Source organism: Carassius auratus, chromosome 8, assembly GCF_003368295.1.
Source record: "Carassius auratus strain Wakin chromosome 8, ASM336829v1, whole genome shotgun sequence".
NCBI lineage: Eukaryota > Metazoa > Chordata > Actinopteri > Cypriniformes > Cyprinidae > Carassius > Carassius auratus.
This window is the reverse complement of record NC_039250.1, coordinates 6241592-6265997: the sequence shown is the minus strand read 5'-3', so window position 1 is coordinate 6265997 and position 24406 is coordinate 6241592. Positions and strand designations below refer to the sequence as shown.

At 36.9% G+C, this 24406-nt stretch overlaps 3 protein-coding genes across 6 annotated transcripts; 1 reads left to right on the top strand and 2 right to left on the bottom strand.

The window, feature by feature from the left end:
• Positions 1 to 4384: 4384 nt before the first annotated feature.
• LOC113107098 (dentin sialophosphoprotein-like) lies at positions 4385 to 7405 on the bottom strand. 2 transcript variants are annotated; one of them, XM_026269316.1, is made up of 2 exons: positions 6836 to 7405; positions 4385 to 6679 (listed from the first exon to the last, which is right to left on the bottom strand). In XM_026269316.1, the coding sequence occupies exons 1-2, from the start codon at positions 7308 to 7310 to the stop codon at positions 5265 to 5267; spliced, it is 1890 nt and encodes a 629-aa protein (XP_026125101.1). In that variant the 5' UTR covers positions 7311 to 7405; the 3' UTR covers positions 4385 to 5264. The 2 variants fall into 2 exon arrangements, with proteins under 2 accessions (XP_026125101.1, XP_026125100.1); XM_026269315.1 differs by having other exon boundaries at positions 4385 to 7405.
• Positions 7406 to 8655: 1250 nt separating this feature from the next.
• On the bottom strand, positions 8656 to 15588 carry LOC113107099 (glutamate-rich protein 3-like). 3 transcript variants are annotated; one of them, XM_026269319.1, is made up of 13 exons: positions 15446 to 15588; positions 14511 to 14604; positions 14133 to 14258; positions 13761 to 13832; positions 13534 to 13662; positions 13049 to 13216; positions 12014 to 12211; positions 11759 to 11936; positions 11340 to 11526; positions 10662 to 10858; positions 10246 to 10407; positions 9754 to 10137; positions 8656 to 9476 (listed from the first exon to the last, which is right to left on the bottom strand). In XM_026269319.1, the coding sequence occupies exons 1-13, from the start codon at positions 15463 to 15465 to the stop codon at positions 9442 to 9444; spliced, it is 1950 nt and encodes a 649-aa protein (XP_026125104.1). In that variant the 5' UTR covers positions 15466 to 15588; the 3' UTR covers positions 8656 to 9441. The 3 variants fall into 3 exon arrangements, with proteins under 3 accessions (XP_026125104.1, XP_026125103.1, XP_026125102.1); XM_026269317.1 differs by having other exon boundaries at positions 8658 to 8880; XM_026269318.1 differs by having other exon boundaries at positions 8656 to 10137.
• LOC113107100 (LIM/homeobox protein Lhx8-like) lies at positions 11423 to 24155 on the top strand. The gene is made up of 11 exons (XM_026269320.1): positions 11423 to 11538; positions 11772 to 11861; positions 14735 to 14830; positions 17223 to 17307; positions 21501 to 21632; positions 21741 to 21862; positions 21936 to 22156; positions 23045 to 23145; positions 23350 to 23445; positions 23584 to 23749; positions 23926 to 24155. Exons 4-11 carry the CDS (start codon positions 17272 to 17274, stop codon positions 24000 to 24002), a joined length of 951 nt encoding a protein of 316 aa, XP_026125105.1. The 5' UTR covers positions 11423 to 11538; positions 11772 to 11861; positions 14735 to 14830; positions 17223 to 17271; the 3' UTR covers positions 24003 to 24155.
• The last annotated feature ends 251 nt before the right edge of the window (positions 24156 to 24406 follow it).

Genomic DNA, 24406 nt, shown 5'->3' with positions numbered 1-24406 from the left:
TAATGAAAATACTACTCCATTGTTCTTGAGTCTCGCTTGTCTGTGGATGAGGATAATATGACTAAACAACCTGGGGTACATGCATTCTGTGTTCTTGATTAATTCTATTAATTATCACCTTAAAAAGTTAATGCATTAATAATCTCTTTCAGCACATGCAAGCTGTTTTAGTTCTGCCTACATTGCTGTTTTTGCTCTCTTGTACGTCATGTTGTATGACAGTTTGTCTTTGGGGGGGTATGTGTGCCTGTCCTTTGGGGTTAGTGGGCGTTTTGTAAGTCACACATTGTTTTGTGTTCTTCATTTTGCTCTCATTATGCTCTGCAGAACCTGTGTTGGATGGTCCCAGAGGTGTTTCTAACCAATGTACATGCTACAATTTGAAAGCCGACATGTTCAGCTATTCTCTCTGCTTGTGGTAGCTCCATTTGCACATCTCAAACCAGGCACTGCGCTGTGATACCAAATACTGACACTCAATGTCCTTTAGACTGGGTTATATTGTTTCAGTTCCTCTGTATTTGGAACTTTTTATGGGTTTTTCATCTTTATTTTCAAGTTTATAAACAAAATGTTCATTATAAAGTACTAAACATGAGAATTTACTCACCCTCAGACCATTCAAGATATAGATGAGTTTGTTTTGTGATTCAAACAGATTTGGCGAAATGTTGCATTACTTGCTCACCAGTGGATCCTCTGCAGTGAATGGGTGCCGTCAGAAACAAACAGTCCAAAATAATCCACATGAATCCAGTCCAGTTAACTTCTTGTGAATCTAAAAAAAATTGTGTTCATAATAAACAAATTTTGAGTTTTTTTTTTTTTTTACTTAAAACCTTTTTTTTTTTCACTGGAGGAAGCATTATTTTGGAATATAGAGTTGTATTTTGACCAGAAGCGACTGTTTAAATTGAAATTGCTTTAATAAGGGATTTGTTTATTACACACACTTTCACTTTTCACTTCTTAAGATGTTAATTGATGGACTTGAGTGATGTGGATTATTGGGATGTTTTTATCAGCTGTTTGGACTCTCATTCTAACGGCACCCATTCACTGAAGAGGATCTACCGGTGAGCAAGTAATGTAATGCTTAAACTCTCCAAACCTGTTTTGATGAACAAACAACTCATTTACATCTTGGATAGCCTGAGGATGAGTACATTTTCATTGTCTGGGTGAACTATTCCTTTAAAAATATGCAATAAAAGTATCAAAACGATGAAAATATATATTTCCATTAAATTATCAAAAAAGCGTATTAGTATTATATTGATATAGAAAGGTGTCACTTTAATCCCGGTGGACTCTTTACAGCTGCAGCTGCTGCAGATATGGCGTATCATCATGTCCGCCCTCCTATCAGATACTCGATTCCCAAACCCATCTCTGCACTGCTTCAGAGAGGCCGGAATGTCTGTCCAGAGGTGAGTGACCCGCACCCAGCCCAAAAGATGCTCAGAGAAGAAGATAAGCAGACTTACTTTAAATGCATGTAAACTATTTTTTTTTAAATCACTATGAAATTAGAATAGCTTCTTTTCCATAGTTTAAATTCTAACATTTAGTTGCTTGCTCAAATTTTTGTTAGTACATAAAGTATCATAAAAAAATAGAAATAAAGAGCTTAAACTAATTTAGAAATATTACAATTCTTAAAATCAACAAATATTTTTTCTGTCATCTTGCATGGCCCTATTAAATCCAATCATAAACTACTACTCTGTGCCACTGAGTCTGTTTATAATCAGTTAGATTACCCAGAATGCCTCATCTCTGTGCCTCAGGACAATTTGTATTTCTATTTCTCTTGTTGAGCATCCAGTTGCTAGCCTACCGTGTCTCTCTACAACAAACCTGTGCCAGCCCGGGTGTTATTTCTTATATACAGCTTCTTTGCAATGTTCTTCTCAGTGCTGGTCATCAGGTGCGGGGCTGAAACTGTGTCAAGCGTGCTTGCTAGGAATGTGCCCTGGTAACAAGTGCAGCTTGACACTATTCTCTAGAGCAAAGAGCCTTTGCTGAGCAACACTTTAAAAGAGCCAGGATGCTAACAGCTTGTATGGTGCATTCATTTAGTGTCACTTAAAGATTCCGTTTGAAATAACTGCTTTCACATGATCCTTCAGAAATCATTCTGATATGCAGATTGCTGCTCAAGAAACATTTCTTACTATTATCAAATTTGAAAACAGTTGTGCTGCTTAATATATTTATAGGAACCTTTATGTACATAAACAACATAGGATTCTTTATACAAAGCATATCATTGGCAGTCATTCAGCTGTGGTGTATATATGGCCTTCATGGTCTTTGTAATTCATGTATATTTTTTGTGTCTCTTTTCTCTTTTGAAGAACTGTGTCTGGTCTTTTGAAGTCCTTCACTCTTGATGTTTGGGCAGCGATCAGCGAGTCCTCTTCAGAGGAGCAGCTGATTGGATAGCCAAAGATTATTTCCTGTAAAAAAATAAAAAATAAAAAAATAAACTCTCTGATGAAAATCCCCTATTTTTGACTTTGTCTGACAGGAAAGACCCAAGTTCAGAGTTTTCAGAAGTGGTTGCCAAACTAGAGGAATGCCTGTGTAATGTGGAGGTTATTATACATGCACAGATCTACTATACATTGTTATTCTCTTTGTCCAGTTATTCATATTTCTGTGTCTGTCCAGCTAATGTCTCCAACCTCCAGTAACAGCAGTGGTTCTCTTTCGCCCCTCATCCTCCACTGACTGCCTGGTAGCACGTGGTTGTCCTGGAAGTCATGTAGCTGCCCTTCCAGTTGGAATATGCCCCTAACACCCAATTTGCAATTTGGACCCAAAAGTACACAAACACACAAATCTATCACAAACCTACGTACTATCCATGAATGAGACTGAAAGACTCTGAAAAGCCTTCCACCAACTTATCGCCAAACTATATTTAGTGAGAAAACAAATATGAATTTAAATAGACGCCATTGTGTCATACACATTCAGTAATGGAGGAGTCAGGTCACCTTGCTCTTTTGTTTGGTCACTCAGTGCCTTGCAGTCCAACCACAACACTTCTCTACAGTCTGAAGTGCTGTTGCTTGGAAACCAAGGCATGAAAACAAAAGAAAGCAACTGTAACTTGCACGACATTCACACTGAGAACCTTTGCTGGTGGTCACCTCTTAATTCTTTATGGGTGGTGATGAATGCGTGTGTGTTTTGGAGGAACCAGGCAACTGTCAACAAAACCACCAACTGAGAAATTCCTAGAAGGGACTCCTACTTTGGAGCCTATTTTAGTCATAATCTTAGCAATGTGATGTTTTATGTAACCAGATCTAGCAATGTATGCAGTTAGGAGGTGTAAGCAATAAATCAGGCTAAAGTGACACTGTGAATGACTAAATAGAAAACAAATTCAATAGAGGATCATCTGAGCAGGACAAAACCCTGCAAGGCCTCACTGAGCTGATATGACTGCATCAAAGCAACAGCCAATTTAGCATCATTAAAATTTCATATCGCAGAAGAATCGTGCTTGTTCTGTGGTCTTTAGTGTAAACCAATACTAATCGCATTGTTGATTCAATCCTTTCTTTTATCTTGACAGCTCTGGTCAGAGGTCTTCACAGCGCTTGTCTCTGGATGAGCTGAGGAGGAACATGCAGTTCCCAACCATTGACCGAAATGGTTTGTGTCCAACTGGAAATGACTATCAAACATGTGATTCATCTGTTTATGTAACAGCTTAATGGGGGACAACATTGTTTTTCATTTTAATGGCAACAGTCATGTTTTAAAGTTAACATGACATTTTCACAAAGACGAGAGCACTGTGTGCGTGACAGCATATGGTGCAACAAGTGGGTGGTTGTATTAGAGTGAGTGTCAGTCACTGTGTTCTGTGCTGTTCCCGCAGGATATGTGTCAGATCCCATGAGCACCATGTGTTTCCATTCAGGCAGCAGCAATGGAAATTTTGAGGACAGCAACTAGAATCAGCAACTATCTGAAGAACATCACACAAAAAACACACTTGCATACATGACATGTCTGATCACCATTATTATGAGCTTCACATTGCTGTCAAAGTTGTAATGTTCAAAGAGCTCTGACTTCTTTCAACCAAAATGACTCGACAAACATGAATCAAAACCTCACCATGAGTCATTTGGCAAATAAGAGTGTTATTAAAGAAACAAATAATGCAGAGGTCAGAGAGCGTGAACAACTCAGAGTAGAGTATCAGAATTGTCAACTTGTAATTATTATTTTGAACACACCATATTTAGTCTAAGGACACATAATTTGGATGATTTGTTTTCTTTTCTTTTTTTTTCAGGCATAGTGTGTACGTTTATAAGAATGAAGATTTAAACACTTTATACATTTTCATTAAACTATTATCTCAGTTTTGATTTCAAAGTTAAAACTTTTATTTTTTTTATATTCTGTTTTGTGTTTCAGTGTCGAGTAAGTATCTGGTAGAGCAGGACAAATATGTGTATTTCAGTATTTTATTCTAATTTCAAAAGCAAACAGCTTTTTTAGACGTATGCCAGCGAGAGAAACAGGAACTTGATAGGATCACGACTGATGTCAGCTAACAACACAGTCACCGTTAGAGCAGTTTGGCCTTGCTTGTGGAATCGAAACATCTCATGTTTTGATTTTAACTCCCATGATCTTTATAAATATGACAAGAAACAAAGAAGGTATCATAGCAATGTATGTGAACTAATCCAGTGTAAAATCACAAGAACAACACTTAACTAGTGCAAGAAATCGGCAAGGTGTATATGTCATTCTACTAATGCTATACTAATTAGGAGCACAGAGGAAAGTGCAAGCATTGAGGTTTTAGTTAAATTCTCTTAGTTAAGTTCTGAAGTATGTCAGTATACAGCTAGTGCAGCCTGACCAACTGGAGGGCTCCACATCATGAATAATTAAATTATTTGTGCTGTGCGAGTCCTACGGTGTCTATTTTCAGTGGGCTGTTGATAGCTTTCCTACCAAGCAGACAGGACTCACTATGGGTTTCTGATAAGGAAAAGGAAGTGCCGCTATTTTAAACCCATTAACATAGGTCCAATACTGCTCCTGGAAGGCCTTGCAGAGTTCAGTTCAAACTTTCCCCAACACACCTGTCTGGAAGTTCTAGTAATCCTGAAAACCCTGATTAACTGGTTCAAATGTGTTTAATTGGGGTTGGACCTACACTTTGCAGAACAGGAGAAGTATTAGACACCCCTGGGTTAGCTGAAGGATTTACTATTGTTCTAATAACTGTTCTCTGTGTGAGCAGTCATTAATCTCGGATATCCTGCGGGCCCAAAAAACCTTGCGTCGTCCAATGAGAAAGTGCTCAAAGTGTCTCTGTTGCTGAGAGTCTGTTTTAAATGACCATCGATTGCTTCCGTTCTCCTGTTTCCATCTGACTGTCTGGAATGGAAGTCTACACTTGCAGTGTCATCTTGGCTTCCGTTTTCCGTTTTATTGATGATTGTGAGGTCTGTAATTACTGTGATTGTTGGACTCTGAGGCTCGATACACTCTGTCTGAGAAACACGTTTAGGTTGCAAATTGTGTTCTGAACTCTCCAGGGTCTCTTTGTTACTTGCTTCCTCTGTTTGGGATAAATGTGTTGTTTCATCAGTCATGTTTTGTTGTTTACTTCTTTCTGACTCTTTTCCATTCAGGTCAACATTTGTTGGTACATCCTGATGTTCAGTTTCACATGGTGCATGCTCTTGAATGTCTTCAAATGTCGCTGGTGTCCCTATGTTTATGACATCATCTGATACTGAAGTTTCCTGTACAGCAATATCTTTTTGATTGGTCTGTTCATCATTACTCTGTCTTGACCAAATAGTAACCAAAGGACCTTTAGTATATCCGGCCTCCTGGACTCCTTCTTCTTTGGTTGAGGTATGTATGCTGTCTTTGGAGTGATTACTGTGAGCATCAGCTTCTATGGCCTCAGCTTTGGTCTCCGTTTTCATGCTTTCAATTACAGACTCTGTGCTCTCGTTGGGATTTTTCCTCGCAGGAGTTGCAATTTCATCTCTACTCTTGAGTGTTTCATCAAGGCCGTCAATATCAGTACTTGTTGGTGCATCTGTAGCATTTAATACATCACCATTAAGCCTCTCCTTGGTTTCTTCTGAGATGAGACTCTCTTCATCAAGAGGCTCGATAAATGTCTGAAAATACCTTGATTCTTGGTGTATGTTAATCCAGTTACTTACTAGATCCACCCCAACTGATTTAGTTAAAGGTGCTGAATGAATGGCCAGATCTGAATTGATGCTCAGAACTGGATCTTTGACTTTCTCAACAGGCAGTGATTTCAGTGAATGGGAAACAGATGAGCCACCATCATTATTTACAGAATTCACTTTCCTCTCCTCACTTTCCACTGGATCACCATCCATTACTTCATGAGCATCTCTATTTCTCGGTTCATTGTCAGTACCTTTCAGTTCTGAATCATTTAGTTCTTGTACTCTGGCATCTGCCAAGAAAATGTTGTTTTCTGTATCCTTATTGGTTGTCTCCTGGGTTATCTGAGAGGTTACGTTTTCTATGAACGTTGTTGCAGATGTTTCAGATTCTTTATCAGCCTCTTCTTTGTCTGCTTTTTGATTGCCACTGGCTTGGTTGTCATGTTCATCACCCAATTGAGACTCTCTTTCTGAGGGAACAAGTTCAGCATCTGACTTGTTTTCAATCTCTTGCTCATTGTCATCATGTTTTTCTTCTTCTTTCACATCTTTATCAGTTTCTGGCTTTTCATTATCATCTATAACATCTGGAACCCTATCACCTGTTGTCTCACCCTCTGATTTACCTTGCGTTTCCTCTTGGAGATATTCTTCTACCTTCTCAGCCTCCTCAAGAATGACGTCTTGTCTCTCTCCATTTTCAGCATCTCTGTTACTATCCAGCAGGTCATTATTCACCCCAGCAGGTTCACTCACTTCTTCCTTGGTACTGGTACTGGCCTCTGTGTCATCATCGGGTGCCCCCCTTGAACCTAGTTCATTTTGTTCTTCCTGTGAAACAGATTCCTCATTTTGGTCTTCAAAGTTGACCTCTGGTTTTTGGCCTGTATTTTCATCAGAAACCACCTCTTCTTTTCCATCCCCTGCCTCTAATGTATTCTCACTAATTTTGTTCATATCTGTCACCTCTTTCTTTAGCTCTTCTACCAACTTTTCACCTGTTTCCAGCTCATTCTCTACACAATTTCCATCTGCTTCCTCTGCCGTCTCATCTATATTCTTGTCCTCTATCTCTGCTTCTTCTTCCTTTCTGAGCCCCATCTTCCAATGTTTTGTCTGTCACTTTTTCGGTTTCTCCTCCATTATCATCCTCACTCTTAGGTTTCTCTTGCCCTTCTTCCTCTGCCTCAACACTAAGTTTGTTTCTAACCTTTTCATCATTTAGGGCATCCTCCTCTTTTTCATTACCCTGTGTCCTCACATCCTGAACATCCTCTGGCTCATTTAGTCTATTCCCAGCCTCACTAGACAGTTCTTCAACTTCACCTTTATGTTCATCATTTACACCATCTTCATCTTTTTCTGTACTGTCCTCATTTTCTTTCTCTTCTGCACTTAAATTATCGCCACACTCATCTTGGGTTTCTTCATCCCCAGGTTTTTCTGATTCCTCTTTTCCCAGACTTTCACTTCTATCCTGAACCTCTAGCTTTTCCTCTGCTTTATCTTCACTAGATTTTTTTCCATCTTCCACCCTACCATCATCAACCTTGTCATCTTTCTCCTGTACCGTTTCCCCAGTTGACCTATCAACCCCAGCCTCATCTGCTAGGTCTCCTCTTTCATCTCTGTCTGTCTGTCCATCGCTCCTCCTCTCTATGTTCTGATCTACGTCATCAGCATCTCGCTGCCTCTCAGTGTCACCTGCACCTGTTCCTGTACCATTCTCTCTCTGAGATGCCTGACCCTCTCCCTCCATCTCTGAAACCTCAGTGTCTGTATTTTCAGTGACCAGCGTTTCAGCATGTGTCTCTGATTCGTGTACTAATGATTCTTTTCCTTTTCTAGACTCTGTATCCTCTGTAACCTCTGTTTCAGTTTTTATTCCCTCTCTTTTATCTTGTTGTTCAGCCTCATTTGTACTCTCACTTTGTTCTTTCGCCCTCTCATCTATTTCTTGTACTTCGTCTTCTGTGTGTAAATGAGGTTCCTGTACATTTGTCTCTTCTGCAGGCTGACACTTCTCATCATCATCATGTGCCCTTTCCTCACACACAACTTCCTGTGTGTTGTCTTCACTTTCATCCAGAATGTCATCCCGTGTCATTTCAGCCATATCGATTCCTGTAAAAGTAAGTTATTATAATTAAACCATTTCAGATTTATTTATATTTAAAAAACACAAAACTGTCAATATGTTGTTTGTGTACTACAGAAACTAATTTGTTGTGTACATTTTAAAAATCTCTACTAGTGCCATTTTGGAAATAAATAATGGTGTTAATTAAAAGACCATTTTTTAACCTTGGCCATCCTGTTGGGTCTTCACTGAGGCCCCTTCATGTTCCTCTGTGCTTGTATCACTAAACTCAGGCTCTGAACTACATTGAGATTCCTTCAAAATGGTCTCAGCCAACTTCTCCTGCATTGACTTGGCTGTTTATAGTCAAGGGGAATGAGACAGACATATGACATCCATAACAAAATGTTATCATGTTAAATATATTTCGAAATGAAACATAGAAAGCAATGAAACAGAAATAATAGTGTAAATGAAACGTTTATTACCACAAACACAGCAAACACTTTGATTGGGAACACAGCATGCAGCGAACAATCACTTAAATACTTTCACACAGGACGGGTGTCCGAAAAGGATCCATAACCATCTCTGATGAGAATACACATGGATTTTACACAACACTTAAAGTGTACCAATTAAGCAAAATCATGTGACAAAAATCAATCAAAAATGGTTAGATGCACACTGATCCACACACACTGAAATCAGAAACTTAACACAAAATCACAAATAGGAAACACTGCTCTGTATTCCCAGCATCAAATCCACTGGAGCTAACATTGCTTTGCAGTGCACTTGTCATATTATGAAATATAAGTAGCTCAAAAATAAGTCTGAACATTCTTGATGAATTTGGAAGTCGAGACAGATCAGTTTATACAGAGCAGAATGCTTATGGAAACACACATAACATGCTATCAAAAACACATTTGATGACACAAACCAATCAATACAGTGCTGTTTGCAAGACCACATAGAGTTTAACAAGCTGGGCTCTCAGTGGTCTTGACAAATAATCATGTTACATTTGTTCTGCTTTTAACACAATCAGAACTTGAGTAGTTAGTGAGGTCATGTACATGTCTTTATCTTCTCCTCAGGTGAAAGTAAGTAAAGTTTTTCAGATAATATTAGAGTAATAAAATATGCTCAAAGGTTAAAACTGAAATGTGTCATTTCTGTGCCTGTAGTGACAATAAACAAAAATGTTAAAACAGATGTCTCTGCATATTAAGCTGGGATAGGAGAAAGTATTTCAACATCCAACAAATGACACTTTAGCTTTAATTAAAAATGCAGTGTGAGGTAACTAAACACTTTGTTTATCTCGCAGCAATCCCAGCTAGTTTAGTTGTAAATAGCAAAAAACAGACCCTCCAGTTCTGATGTTGTTAAAGCTATCATGAATAAACACAAAAGATCATGACAGGCACACAGCACTATTTTCATGCAGACACTCACCTCTCTCCGTCTCATTTTCCTGTGGCTTATCTTCAGGTTTGGCATCCCCCCCAGATTGCTCACCTTCAGCTCCCTCTTTCTTGTCTGTGTCTTCTGACATTTCCAGGTCGCTCTTCTCCATGCCATCCCCTGGACTATCCTGTGTCCTAGAGTCTTGCGCTGCAGCTTGAGGAAACGTAACATCGCTGGACTCTGTGGCCTCTGTCTCCTCTGGTTTAGCCTCAGCTGTTGTGATCACTTCCTCTGCATGTATGCTCTCCTCTGGAACATCAGCAGCGGTGACTTCTCTAGTGTCCTCCACAATTTCCCTTTCACTATTGTCATTGTCACTGCTGGACAAGCTGGATGTTCGACCAGATGAGACAGACGGTGACCTTTTGACTTCTGAAGGAAGAAGACAAATAATCAGTGAGTATTAGGTGTTGAAGTACACCGATATTTCACATGTTTAACAATTGTTGCTGAAAAGTGTGACCATAAAGTAATGCGTACTAGACATACTGGCAACATCACTGTCAGAGTTGCTTTTCTCTTTCTCATCCCTGTACTTAGTTTCTTTTTCTCCTCCATTAGCAGCAGTGGATGGATCTTCCTCTACTTCATCACCATCTTCAACTGGGCCTTCATCATCTGCCTCAAAGTCCTCCTCATAGACTATATAAGAGCACAAGATAAATGTTCATTTAAAGATGCATTACAATAACTTTTGTGTATTTAACATATACATTTTATCAGTGTATGTATTCTACGGGATTCAAACCCATGGCCTTGGTTTGCTAGAGTCATGCTCTACTAACACTAACTCAATACCCGAGACCATGTTTTTTAAACTGCATAGTACAATAGACCTGCAGAGGCATCAATTAATGATTGAGTATTTGAAATCAGCAAACTCATAGAGATTGTACCGTCTTGGGTCTTTTTCTGTCGTGTTGTTTCTCCATTAGGTTCTGTCTCCATTTCCTGGGACGTGTCATGTTTTTCTATATCTTCATTTACTTCTGTGGCATCCTTAGCATCAGAGGATTTAGAGGTTGGCAGCGCCTCTTTCACTCTTTTTTGAGGAGGGGCCGGTTTTTTGTCCAAGCCCATAGCAATAATACACCTGAAGAATGACATCATTCAAAACCATAATGCAACCTGATTAGTGGTTGACCAATGTTGACCCACTTTCAATAGCCAAAGCCAATAATGATAAGTAGGGAGTGTGTTGGTCGGTAAGATTTTGTAAATTTATCCCCCACAAGGCTGTATTTGGTCAAAAACACAGTAATACTGTGAAATATTATTACAATTTAAAATAACTGTTTTCTATTTTAATATATTTTTAAATACATTTTATTCCTGTGATAAAGCTGAATTTTCAGCAGCAATAATTCCAGTGTCACATGATCCTTCAGATATCATTCTGATATGGTTTTTGTGCATACATTTTTTATAACTATAAATGTATTCACTTTGACTTTAGATCAATATAATGCAGCTTTGCTGAATAAAAGTACAGTATTATTAAAGAAAAAAGGACCCCAAACTTTTGGTAGTATGCACATATAAAATGGAAATCGATTGAAATCCATTTTCCTTACTTGTAGCATGGAGAGGCTCCTTCCACACCGCAAAATCCGAAGTGTCCATGCCTGCCCCCAAGCCGAGCACCTTTCCTGTGTTTGAACTCACAGCAGGAGCTGAGCCGATCCACTTGCAGGCCATTCAGGAAGAGCGTAAGACTGAAGGGAAATCCCTGGTGGCGTCTTGACACAAACTGGAACACTTCTACAAGTAAGGGTAAGCAAAGAAAGTTTCTTTTCATTTGCCTTTGATGATTGTGTCTTATAATCAAAGAGGAGAATCACATAATATATGCATAATATATTCTAATATATGCGACACTACCAGGTAAGAACCACTTATTATCAAAAAGCCCCCAGATCAATAGTTTAACTCGATTCATGGTGTCCTTTCAATATGAATTACAAAGCCCAGATGTACAGAGACCTACACTGACCTCCTTCTCTCAGCTTCCCTTTGTAGACACACAGGTTCTCTCCTCCACAGTGTTGCTGGAAGACCTTCACTTCATCTCTGAGGTCCATCAGATCATGGGACAGGTGAACACTCTTCCCAAAGTACACCATGCTTACTAATACTTTACTCTGGGCTGATGTCCTCTGGAGAGCAGACGGCTGCAGATAGCATAGTGTATGATAGAATATTTGTAAGTGAAGGTTTATTTTAATGTAAATAACTTCAGTATACTGACCTCTGTAACAGCTGTTGGTGCTGTAGTGGGTCTTAACTTTCGACCCCTGAGTGTGCCGTTCGTTCTTGGCCCTCTTTCTTTTTTCTTTGTGAGGGGTGGCACAGGGGTCACATAATTGTTAATGACAGGAAGACGGTAGGGCGAGACCGTGCTAGAGAAGTCTGTCGTGGTCAACTGTTTCACAGTATCTCTGTCAAACTATAAAACAACCCAGAGAGACAGAAATGTTAGTTATTATAGAATTAGTACTGTTCACTAAAATGTAACTACACTTAAAATCATTAAAAAAAACATTTGTTACGTGAAATAAACATTAACTAATATATATATATATATATATATATATATATATATATATATATATATATATACTTTAAATTTCAGCTTGTTGCCATTTTATTTTCTTATTTTAAATTTAGTTTAACGTGATGTACTAAAAGAACTTAAATAAAACATTTATAAAAATATAGACACACATATACAGTGTATATATTTCAAATTTAAAATGACAAAATGTATATACTAAAATATAAAAATAAAAACCGATTAAAAATATTAATAAAAACTTTAATAGTATCTTGATGACTGGAGACCAGTTCTTATAAAACTTAATTTTTTATAAGAATCAAAATAAACAAATTTATTAAAAAGACTTTTGATTAATAATAATAAAATACAATTATACAAATAATGTGAATCATAACTTTGATAATTTGGTTTTATACGAATTTTATTAGCAATATTAAAAATATTATTTAGAATATTAATATCAAACTTCTCTGGGTGTGTGTTCACTGCTGTGTGTGTGCACTTTGGATGGGCTAGATGCAGAGCATGAATACAGAGTATGGGTCACCATACTTGGCTCTATGTCACGTCACTTTCACTTAAAAATCTTTTAATTCTTTAATACTTCAGCAGAGCAGTATTCAAATGAGAAATATTAGATGTCTGAGTATGATTTGTGCTTTGTAAGTGACCCGTGATAAGGGGCTTTGTAAGGGAACATGTATTTGCATCCCAAGATGGTCTCACCGTAAAACTGAAGGGCTGATCAGTTTCATTGGAGGAGTCCCGGTCCCGGGGTCTCTGTCGAGGGGACGTTCTTTTCATAGAGCCCGTGGCACTGTTGCTGTTTAGAGGCTTAAGTCGAACAGGCCTCTGGATCTTCCCTGGAGCTGTGTTTGGCCTGGAGGAACCCGGCTACAGGAGTATGAGAATAACTCCCTTACCAAATTTGAAATATCATACCCGAATATACATGTTTGTGACATGTCCTACTAATCTAACACTTGTGCATTATAGAAAAGGAGATATATATATATACACTAACCTTAGTGTATTGTTATTTACAATGCAGTAAATACAAACCTCCAGTAAATAAATGTGTTGTTGAAATTTATAAACACAAAAATTCTAATCGCATTAATTAAAAAATAAGAATTTAAGTAACATGAAAAACTACTTTAAATAGAATTTAAATATATTTTACCCACTATACAGTCAAATAGGCCACTCACAGATTCTGTTGACTCGGAATGCTCTCCCTGCGGCCCAGAATGCCGTGCGTGTGAGATCTTTGGCATTAAAGGTGGCCGAGGTGACAGCATTAGCATCGGTTCATCCTCATATCTCTTGGTGCGCTCAGCCTAACATAAAATGCAAAAAGCTGAATCACAAAATGAACTTTATTATCATGTCACCAAGGCCACTTTGAGTCCGAAAGGAGTTCTGTAAAAAGCCAAACCTTCATTTTGTGGATTCGTTCCCTCCGTGCAAATTCCTCAAGTTTTCTCTTGATCTCAGTTTGATGAAGGCGCTGAATAAACAGCGGAACAGTGAAATATCTTATAGAAAATATTTAGAAAAACTTGTACAGGATTTCATACATGTTTTTGAATTTGAATCTGATTTTATGAGACGTCTAGATAAAAATGACTAATTGTGCTCCTCACTGAATTTGTTCAAAGGTTTCATAAATACTGCCTTTATACTGTACAAATCTGATGATGTGAGCAGAATATCTGACATCAGTACTCTTACTTACTTTGACCCTACACAATGGCCAAGGATAACAGAGTGTCTGATAAAGCACCTGTGGACTGTGTAATGCCCTCACCTCCATGTCTAGCACCTTGTGAAAGATGGCTTGAGCTAGACCCTCCCTCACATGTCTCTGATGCGCTCGCTGGATCAGCTTGTGCTTATACTCCTTATCGGGAACAATCCGGCCGCTCCGAGAGATCTGAAGCACATGCACCTGCATTTAATGACTGATGCAGCTGATCTTGTCAAAAATAAAGTGCTTTCCCTTTCATCTTTTAACAGGTTATCTAAAGTGATCATTATGAGAATACTAATTACATTCTATAACTAAAGCTCAACATATGTTAGTTTGTAAATATTGAAACTTTTTCAAATGATCGAAACTCCCGTTAATCTCAATGAATAATCATAACATCATTTTCTAGTTGGAATATATTGAATGTGCACATACCAGCCCAACTTTCTGAAGATGTCTTCGTATTCTTGCATTGTTGAAGTATCCAGTCAGATGTTTGTCAGATAAGCTATTGTAAGCTGAAATAAGACTACATGGACAAAAACATGAACAACAGTGTATTCCTGAACTTTGATAATGTTAAGATGTTACACTGTTTGAATAAATAAACAATCCCAGTGGAAACATGCACATTGTAACATGCACACATCTCATTCCAGGCATGATGGACTTGTGATGTAAACACAGGCCTGACCAGACTGATGGAATGATTCAGTGATTCTCAAGGCTTCCAGTGCCAAGGATTTCAGCTTGAGGTGAACACTACATCTGTGTAAAGTGTAGTCTTGGAAAGGCTCGACTGTTTGTCTGCCTGGCTTTTTCCGATACAGATTTGATTTCCCTTGGCGTTTGTAAAGAAGACAACACAACCTTTTCACCAATCCACAGGCCAAGTAGATACCATTACCAGTGTCTGGTTTCTATTGGAATTGAGTGTGGATGGATAGCACACTTAACCCATGGCCCCCTCTGAATTTACTTCTCTCTCTAAAATTGTTCAGAAATAAAACCTAATGCCTGTGGAAGACAGTCTAAACATTACACTTTGGCTAAATCTAATTCATTTTTGTCTTAATTAGCAATTAAGACATAGAATTAATATGACAAATAAACAACATTCCTTTGATATACAATAAACGAGTCATGTCTGAACAATATAGCCTGTCTATCAAGGAGTGCTTGATCTCTTTCTGTTGTTTCATCTCCTCAGTAACAATAGCTTTTTGGACATAGTGTCATGCCATAAAAATAAAGCCGAAAACTCATAATTAGTATGCATATTTATTATGTCAAATACATGACAGTAGTTAGAGAACCTTTTTACCTACATTACAGTCAACACTGCAACTTGGTCTAGTTTAGTTACTCACCCTGGGTTTAGATGACTCATTTTGCCGGTGCGCAATGATCTTTGATATGAATCAAGCGATAATACGAGAGCTTTCTCTAATCCAGAGGACAATAAAACTATGTGTGCATCTGTCTGCCCTGCTCTGACTACCCAACACCTTTCCTCGCGCTGAACTGATGACAGCCAGCGTTGCCATGGTGAATCACGTGACCATGCCCATACGACTCGCCATTCTTTGTGCTTTATTAAAATGCTACATTGTAATAATTATATAATTATAATCTTATGGTCGATTTTTTTTTTTTTTTTCACATATCCTTCATGTAAATAAAAATACAGGGCTAATTAGATTGAAATATAAAAGTTGAATAGTTGGGGGGAATCATGTATTGTCTAACATATCACTTATGTCAAATGTAATGGTTTTGAAGATTGTTTAGACCCAAACTGAATTTGGTTTATTTCGTGGATATTATTGGAGGTAAGGTTACAATAAGCCTTAAAGCTGTACATTAACGTCCTCTAGTGTTTTCACTGGGGATTTTCAGTGAGTAAAATAACCTTTTTTCCCGGTTTTCTTTTTATTCCTATGTTCGTTATTTTTTCAATGTCCTTTTTTAATATTAGTTTTACTCTATTTACAGAGAGTCATAAAAATAATTTCACTAATTTACACGTCGTAGCCGACTGAGTATGGATATATGATAGACACACAAAACTGTTTTTAAAAAGCTGCAGTCCGTTACTTTTTTTTTTTTTTGGGGTTAAAAAATCCGAAATCAATATTTGAGCAACTACATTATCAACCAGTGTTCAAAACTATTGCCTTACTTTAGCCCGTTGCACAACGGTTATAATAATGTTTTGTAATCTGAGTGGCACAGGTTTTGCGGTGTTGTGCCCAATTCTGACCCCCTGTCAAATTAATACCCCCGTAGTATTGGCAGGTTTAGGAGTAGGTTTGGGGGAGGGGTTAGTCTCATGCGAGGATCCTGCAGGTGGCGGATCTTTTCTCACAGCTAGATTCTAGAATAATTAAATATATCATTTTAATGGCGGATTGTAATCCAGAAAGGATTGTGTGTTTATGAAACATATGTGAATGACTTTTAAATTATACAACTGTATAGTGTAATGGGGTAATCAAAATACCCTTTTTACTTTGTTCTTATTATTATTTAATTTTTTAGTTTTGTAATTTTAACTTCTGCTTTAAAATTATTATTATTATTTCTAAACATTTTTGGGATTGCAATGTTACAATGTAATGTGATTTTAACCCTTTTTTGCACATAATATATGCGTTCACTTTATTTGTTTAATCCAAATACAAAATGCAGAGCTACCGTGTACCACAAATCAGTCAAAAAATACTGAGATATGAATTTTTGCTCATATCGATGATTTTTTTTATATGGGCTTAGCATGAAATATAAACCTTGATAGCAAAAATGTACTAAACAGTTGGTTGACTGTAAAATACAGTAAACTGTTGATTTTAACAGTAAAAGACTGTAAAAATGCTGCAGTAAAAAAACTGTTAACTGGTTATCAGCAAGTTTCCATAATATACTCAGTGAATAACTGTGATTACATTTAATGTAATTTTACAGTAAAATACTGTTAAAACTATTTTTTTGGTGGAAAAGAAAAGGTCATTGTATAATTTACAGTGAAAAACCGAAAATTGACTCCCTGCATGACACTTCATATTGCATTATTTCAGTATTATGTGTGTTACCATGATGGTGTTCAAGGTTTGAGTGAATGACACTGTGCACATAAACATATTGCAGGCACACAATCCATGCAAGGACAAGTGCTGGCGACAAAGACACAAAAATTATGGACTGCAGCCTTAAATTCCAGAGAGTTAAACAGGTAAGGGATCTAACTGTAACTAACTATACAACTATGTCTAAAAAAACTAAACCGCTTATGCAACCGGCATTTTGTCTGTATATTGCTTTGCCTTACTCTCAGAACTATCCTTCATAAGCAGGTACTGTGTGAATTGCATACAGGAATTGTGTGTGTGTGTGTGTGTGTGTATGTGTGTGTGTGAGAGAGAGAGAGAGATGGCAACAGTGGGATTGTCATGGTGTTTGGGTGTGCGGTGGGTGGCAGCAAGTGCAATCAGTGTTAGATTGGACATTTGTGCTGTGATTGTGAAGAAGGCAATCACTCTCTGATTAGGGCATTTTTACAAGGCTTTCTGATTGGCCTGACAGAGATCCCTGCAGTCCTGAAGTGATCACGACACCCTTAACTCAAATCACAAGGGCTAAAGAAGGCCTCATCAGAGTGCACTGACTAGAATTTCCAGTGGCACATTGTAAAAAAAAAAAATATATATATATATATATAGGTACTAAGGTGTATATATATATATATATATATATATATATATATATATATATATATATACAGTACAGACCAAAAGTTTGGACACACCTTCTCATTCAAAGAGTTTTCTTTATTTTAATGACTATGAAAATTGTAGATTCACACTGAACGCATCAAAACTATGAATTACCACATGTGGAATTATATATGGAATTGTATGCATAACAAAAAAGTGTGAAACAACTGAAAATATGTCATATTTAGGTTCTTCAAAGTAGCCACCTTTTGCTTTATCTTATTGCTTTGCACACTCTTGGCATTCTCTTGATGAGCTTCAAGAGGTAGTCACCTGAAATGGTCTTCCAACAGTCTTGAAGGAGTTCCCCGAGAGATGCTTAGCACTTGTTGGCCCTTTTGCCTTCTGTCTGCGGTCCAGCTCACCCCTAAACCATCTCGATTGGGTTCAGGTCCGGTGACTTTGGAGGCCAGGTCATCTGGCGCAGCACCCCATCACTCTCCTTCTTGGTCAAATAGCCCTTGATGCCTTCAGCATGACTCTGCAATTTTCATAGTCATGAAAATAAAGAAAACTCTTTGAATGAGAAGGTGTGTCCAAACTGTCTGTACTGTATATATATATATATATATATATAAATATATATATATATATATATTGGGATCAATAAGATTTTTAATTGAGTCATGCTCCATTAATGGAGTTGCTCATCAAGGCTGTATTTATTTGATAAAAAATACAGAATATTTATAATTTATGATAATATGATATATTATTTCAATTTCTATTAAACTTTAAAATATAATTTATTTCTGTGTTCAAAGTTGAATTTTTAGAAAAATTACTCCAGTCTTCAGTTTCACATGATGAATAAAAGTATCCATTACTTTCAAAAGAAAAATTAGTGACTCCAAACTTCTGAACGGTTGTGTATATTGTAGATTTCCATTTTGAATAAATGCTGTATTCAAAAAATAAATAAATAAATAATAATAATAATAATAATATCCACCAGCAGCAGCCTGCACAGTGGTAACAAGGCATGATGGATCCATGTTCTCATTCTGTTTACACCAAATTCTGACTCTACTATCTGAATGTCTCAACAGAAATCGAGACTCATCAGACCAGGCAACATTTTTCCAGTCTTCAACTGTCCAATTTTGGTGAGCTTGTGCAAATTGTAGCCTCTTTTTCCTATTTGTAGTGGAGATGAGTGGTACCCTGTGGGGTCTTCTGCTGTTGTAGCCCATCCGCCTCAAGGTTGTGTGTGTTGTGGCTTCACAAATGCTTTGCTGCATACCTCGGTTGTAACGTGTGGTTATTTCAGTCAAAGTTGCGCTTCTATCAGCTTGAATCATTTGGCCCATTCTCCTCTGACCTCTAGCATCAACAAGGCATTTCCGCCCACAGAACTACCGCATACTGGATGTGTTTCCCTTTTCACACCATTCTTTGTAGAAATGGTTGTGTGTGAAAATCCCAGTAACTGAGCAGATGGTGAAATTCTTAGACCGGCCTGTCTGGCACCAACAACCATGCCACGCTCAAAATTGCTTAAATCACCTTTCTTTCCCATTCTGACATTCAGTTTTGAGTTCAGGAGATTGACCAGGAATACACCCCTAAATGCATTGAAGCAACTGCCATGTGATTGGTTGATTAGATAATTGCATTAATGAGAAATTTACAGGTGTTTCTAATAATCCTTTAGGTGAGTGTATATACATACATACATACATACATACATACATACATACATACATACATATATATATATATATATATATATATATATATATATATATATATATATATATTTTTTTTTTTTTATGTATTTATTTATTTTTCATAAAAGAATCAAAAAGGTATAGGTTCCAAAAACACATGAAGCAGCCCAACAGTTTCCAACACTGATAATAAATCAGCATATTAGACTGATTTCTGAAGGACCATGACACTGAAGACTGGAGTAATGATGCTGAAAATTCAGTTTTGCATAACAGGAATACATATTATTTTGAAATATATTAAAATACAAACTGTTATTTTAAATTGCAATATTATTTCACAAAATAACATTTTCCTTTTTGTATTCTTGATCAAATATATCAGCCATTAGGTAAGCTACAATTGCTGAAAATGTGTTAATTAAAACAATAAAAAGCGACCCCATAAACGGACCTATACCTGTACGTATTAATCAATAGTCTTATGAAATAAAATAAACCAATAGGCCTAGTGATGGACTAATAAAATGTTAAATAACAGATTAAAGTATTAAAATAATGCATACTTAAAGCATTAAAATAATGTAAGAACATTCAAACAAATGTTTAAAACGTCCAACTGTGCAGGTTTTACGTCATATGTCTGTCAGCTGGGGCATAAAGATTTTAAAACGACACAATTAAAATTAAAACGCTCATTAACACGGAAATAGCTTAAGGCCAACACCTATTGTTTAATTTTGAAATCCCGACAATGAACAAATAAATAACTAGAAAGCTCCTTTCTCGTTATAATGATAAATTGATTTTTTTTTTTTTCGTCCCAAAGTGATGTATTCCGTCCACAATATTTCCACCATTTCCCCTAAATTATACCAGAAGAAGAAAAGGACCCGCCTTGAAATCGCGGCAATTAAGTGTCAAGAGTTTAATGAGACCTCTTCACCTTTGGGTTGCTCTGGTGGCGCGTTTTTGCCGAACGCGGGGTTTTAATTGGTGTTATTAAATAAATCAATTCTCTTCTTCCACTGATTCTTCAGAGGTTTTGATTGGCATGCGTAATTGATACGTTCGGGCTGAAGGCATTGTGTGGACCGTTTCCGAATCCTTAAAGCGGATTTCAAGTACATAATATACTGCAAGAGTCGGACTTGTCTTAACAATGACTAGAATTCTGGAAGTCGTAAATGTAGTTTTGGTAATTGTTCTGGTTGTCATGGTGAAGAGGAGAGTGGCTGATGTTTATTGGATGAAGCGCGCACATTTAAAGGCGGCATGTTTCGTTGCGACATTCGGAAATCCGAAGCGCTTTCACTACAGTCATGGATCACAGTGAGGATTTTATCAGCAAGTGCAGGGGTGTTACAAGCGAAATTTGTATGGTAAATATAGCCTACATATTTATAGGAATCTACGATGTTATAGGTCGAATTTTTTGCTGATATTTATGGCTAATTCTTTGGGTTTTATTAAAATAGCATACTTTAAAATCTTAAATAGTTTTACAGTTTTTGTGATACACATGTGAAATTAATAAATCCTAGAATAAAGCGTTAAATAACGACAATAGCCTATGAGTTGCCGCCGGTGTAACGTTACCGATAACCTATAAGATCCGCCTCACTCAAATGCGATATTTTTTCGCAAAACGGAGCTTTATTTTCATGACAATTTTTTTGATTAAAATTTACATTTGATTAAAAATGTACATTTAATATGTACATAAACTTTTAATCGTGTAATCAAATGAATTAATGTAGAATTGGAAATGTAATATCATTTATAAGACGCATTTGCCTAACCCAATGCGTTTATTTGTGCTTTACAGAAGTGTGCAGTTTGACTATATAATTAATAATTCGTTACATTTATATAACGCTTTTCTGGGTACTGGAGTAGGCTATAGTTCACAGTTGTGTGGAACCAATGCAATTTTCTGTATGTTTGAAATGTTTGACCAAATAGAATTTCTGTTTCTCCAGAGTTCATCAGAACTTCTGAATGGCCGGTCTTCTCCATCTGCTCTGCCTCAAACAATGGCATCTGATGCTTTCCCTGGCAAAGCAGTTTGCACAAGGTGTAGAGAGGACATCCTAGACCGCTATCTGCTTAAGGTGAGAAGGATCCTTGTTAGTTAATATTTATTTCTTTCATTGACAATTTGAAATGCTGTATGATCAATTCCATCAGTTGATTTGAATAAACTCTCTTGTTGAATGCAGGTCAATGACTTGTGCTGGCATGTGCAATGCCTTTCATGCAGTGTGTGCCAAACTACTCTGAGCGGACACACAACCTGCTATGTTAGAGAGCGAGAGGTCTTCTGCAAACTAGATTACTTCAGGTATTCTGAAAGGTGTACATTATGCATATGCAGACATATGCAGTACTTAACCAAATCTATTATGGCTTGACAGGAGGTATCGAGCATGGTGCTCGTGCTGCGGTGAAACGGTTCACTCCACGGACTGGGTGCGCAGGGCGAAGGGAAATGTTTACCACTTGGCATGTTTCTTGTGCTTCTCTTGTAAGAGGCAGCTGTCCACAGGCGAGGAGTTTGCTTTGGTTGGACAAAAATTGTTGTGTCGAGTTCATTACGACAGCATGCTGGACGAACTCAAAGGTGCTGCTGAAAAAGGTAAGTTGAGAGTCCTGCGTAACTCTATAAAGCCTGCTGTATTATAATTGATAATCATATTTATAAGGCTTCTAAATTGTTAACATGATCTTGCATAAACTTTGCTGAAAAAAAAAAACAACACACAAAAGCTTTTTGGTGTAATTCCAAAATGCCTTTCATGGGTTGTGATATGTGTCTTTTTTGGTGTGAAATCTTACTGATTGAAGAGAAAAATAAAGTTAATGTAATTATATATATATATATATATATATATATATATATATATATATATATATATATAGAGAGAGAGAGAGAGAGAGAGAGAGAGAGAGAGAGAGAGAGAGAGAGTAATATTTCAAGATGAACACTTACTGGACGGAAGCAACTATTTGATTATCCATGTATAATGTATTAGAAAAATCAAGTTAAGGCTTTTGATGAATGTTTATTTCTCAGTTATTGCATTGCATTATGTTTTGCCCCAATAATTAAAACTAGAGATTTGATCATAAACTGATTCAATATAATCTTGCTAATACACCTTATTGTGAGACACTGAATGATATTTATAAGAATTTCATGTAAGAAATCTGCGATAAATATGTCACAGATTTAAAGGTTTCATAATTTCATGTACATTTTTGGCCATATATATATCAGTAGCTTCATTAAACTGCATATTTATGAGAAAAAAAGACTGTTCTTTCCTGCTTTATTATGAGCTCCTTTATTTCGAGGTCTGCAGTTACAATAAACTGTTTCATATAAAAAAAGATTTTTTCAGATTTATTTTATTTTTTAAATGTAACTAATCGAGTAAGCAGTTGTTTGGTTTTGATGTCTTCTGGTTCATAGCATGCTCAGTAATAAATAATTACACCTTTGCCTTACCTTTTATTATTTCAGGGAAAAACGTCTCTCCTGAAGGTGTGTTGCATACAGGCTGTGAAATAAACCAAAAGCCATCAAAAAGAGCACGTACCAGTTTCACTTCAGACCAGCTACAGGTAAACAAAAGCATCGCTCTCGTGGTGCAATATGCATCACACACTGAGTTCTGGGGTTTTGGGGTTAATAAAATGAAGTTCAGTATAAGCAATAATGGATCCCTGTTATGTTTTTGCTACTTGGAATCAAACCATACTAGATAGTTCCCTCTGGCTTAATGTCTCTGGCCCTGCTGAGACTATTTTGATGTTTGTGGCTTGCAGGTTATGCAGGCCCAGTTTGCTCAGGACAATAACCCAGACGCACAGACACTTCAGAGGCTTGCTGAACAGACTGGCCTTAGCCGACGCGTCATTCAGGTTACATTTTTTTTTTAGCAATTTCTGAAGTGCCTAAATTAAGCCATTCTAAAAATGTTAGCCTGGTTTAATGTATGTGACAACAGAAGAAAGCTCATATGCTGTCCAAGTAATTTCTTTGAATTCCTTTCTGGTCAGGTTTGGTTTCAAAACTGTCGCGCCCGTCATAAGAAGCACATTTCTGCCCCTGGTTCAGCAGTACAGACAGGAGATATGTCTTCACTCCAGTCCATGTCCGCTCTGAATGAGCAGCACTATACACACACATCCCTGCTTACAGCCCTGCACAGCAACTGCATTGATGGTGAGTTTTGAGGAAATCCAGTACAATTCTTTAAATAGGACATAAGTACATTTATTATCGGTTTTTGATTAATATTACTAAAACTGCTAATGGAAAAAGCATCCAGTGTTAAGATGACATAAATTTGTCCCTGCGTGTTTTTATTATTATAATGGCTTTGTTTGTCTTGTTTTTAGTGCACACACCATCATCTCTACTCTATCAGCCGTTACTGTCCCAAAAATCAACACATTTACCAATCAGCAGCAGCTAAACGGTTTACAATTCAATGTTGTGCCGGTTGTTTTAACCACATTTATGTTGCGGATACCTTTGTATTTAATGTATTCCATTATGTTTTCATAAGTGCTGTCAAACGATAAATTGCATCCAAAATAAACGTTATTGTTCATATATTATATGTGTACTGTGTATATTATGTATATACAAATACAAACACGTACATGTATATATTTAAGAAAAATATTGTTTATATAATATGTATATTTAAATATAATATAAATTATATGAATTTAAACATACATGTAAAACATTTAAAAATATATATATATACTGTGCGTCTGTGCTTTTTTACATACATAATATATACACACATACTGTATATTATGTAAAGAAAAACATTTATTTTGGATCCGATTAATCATGATTAATCATTTG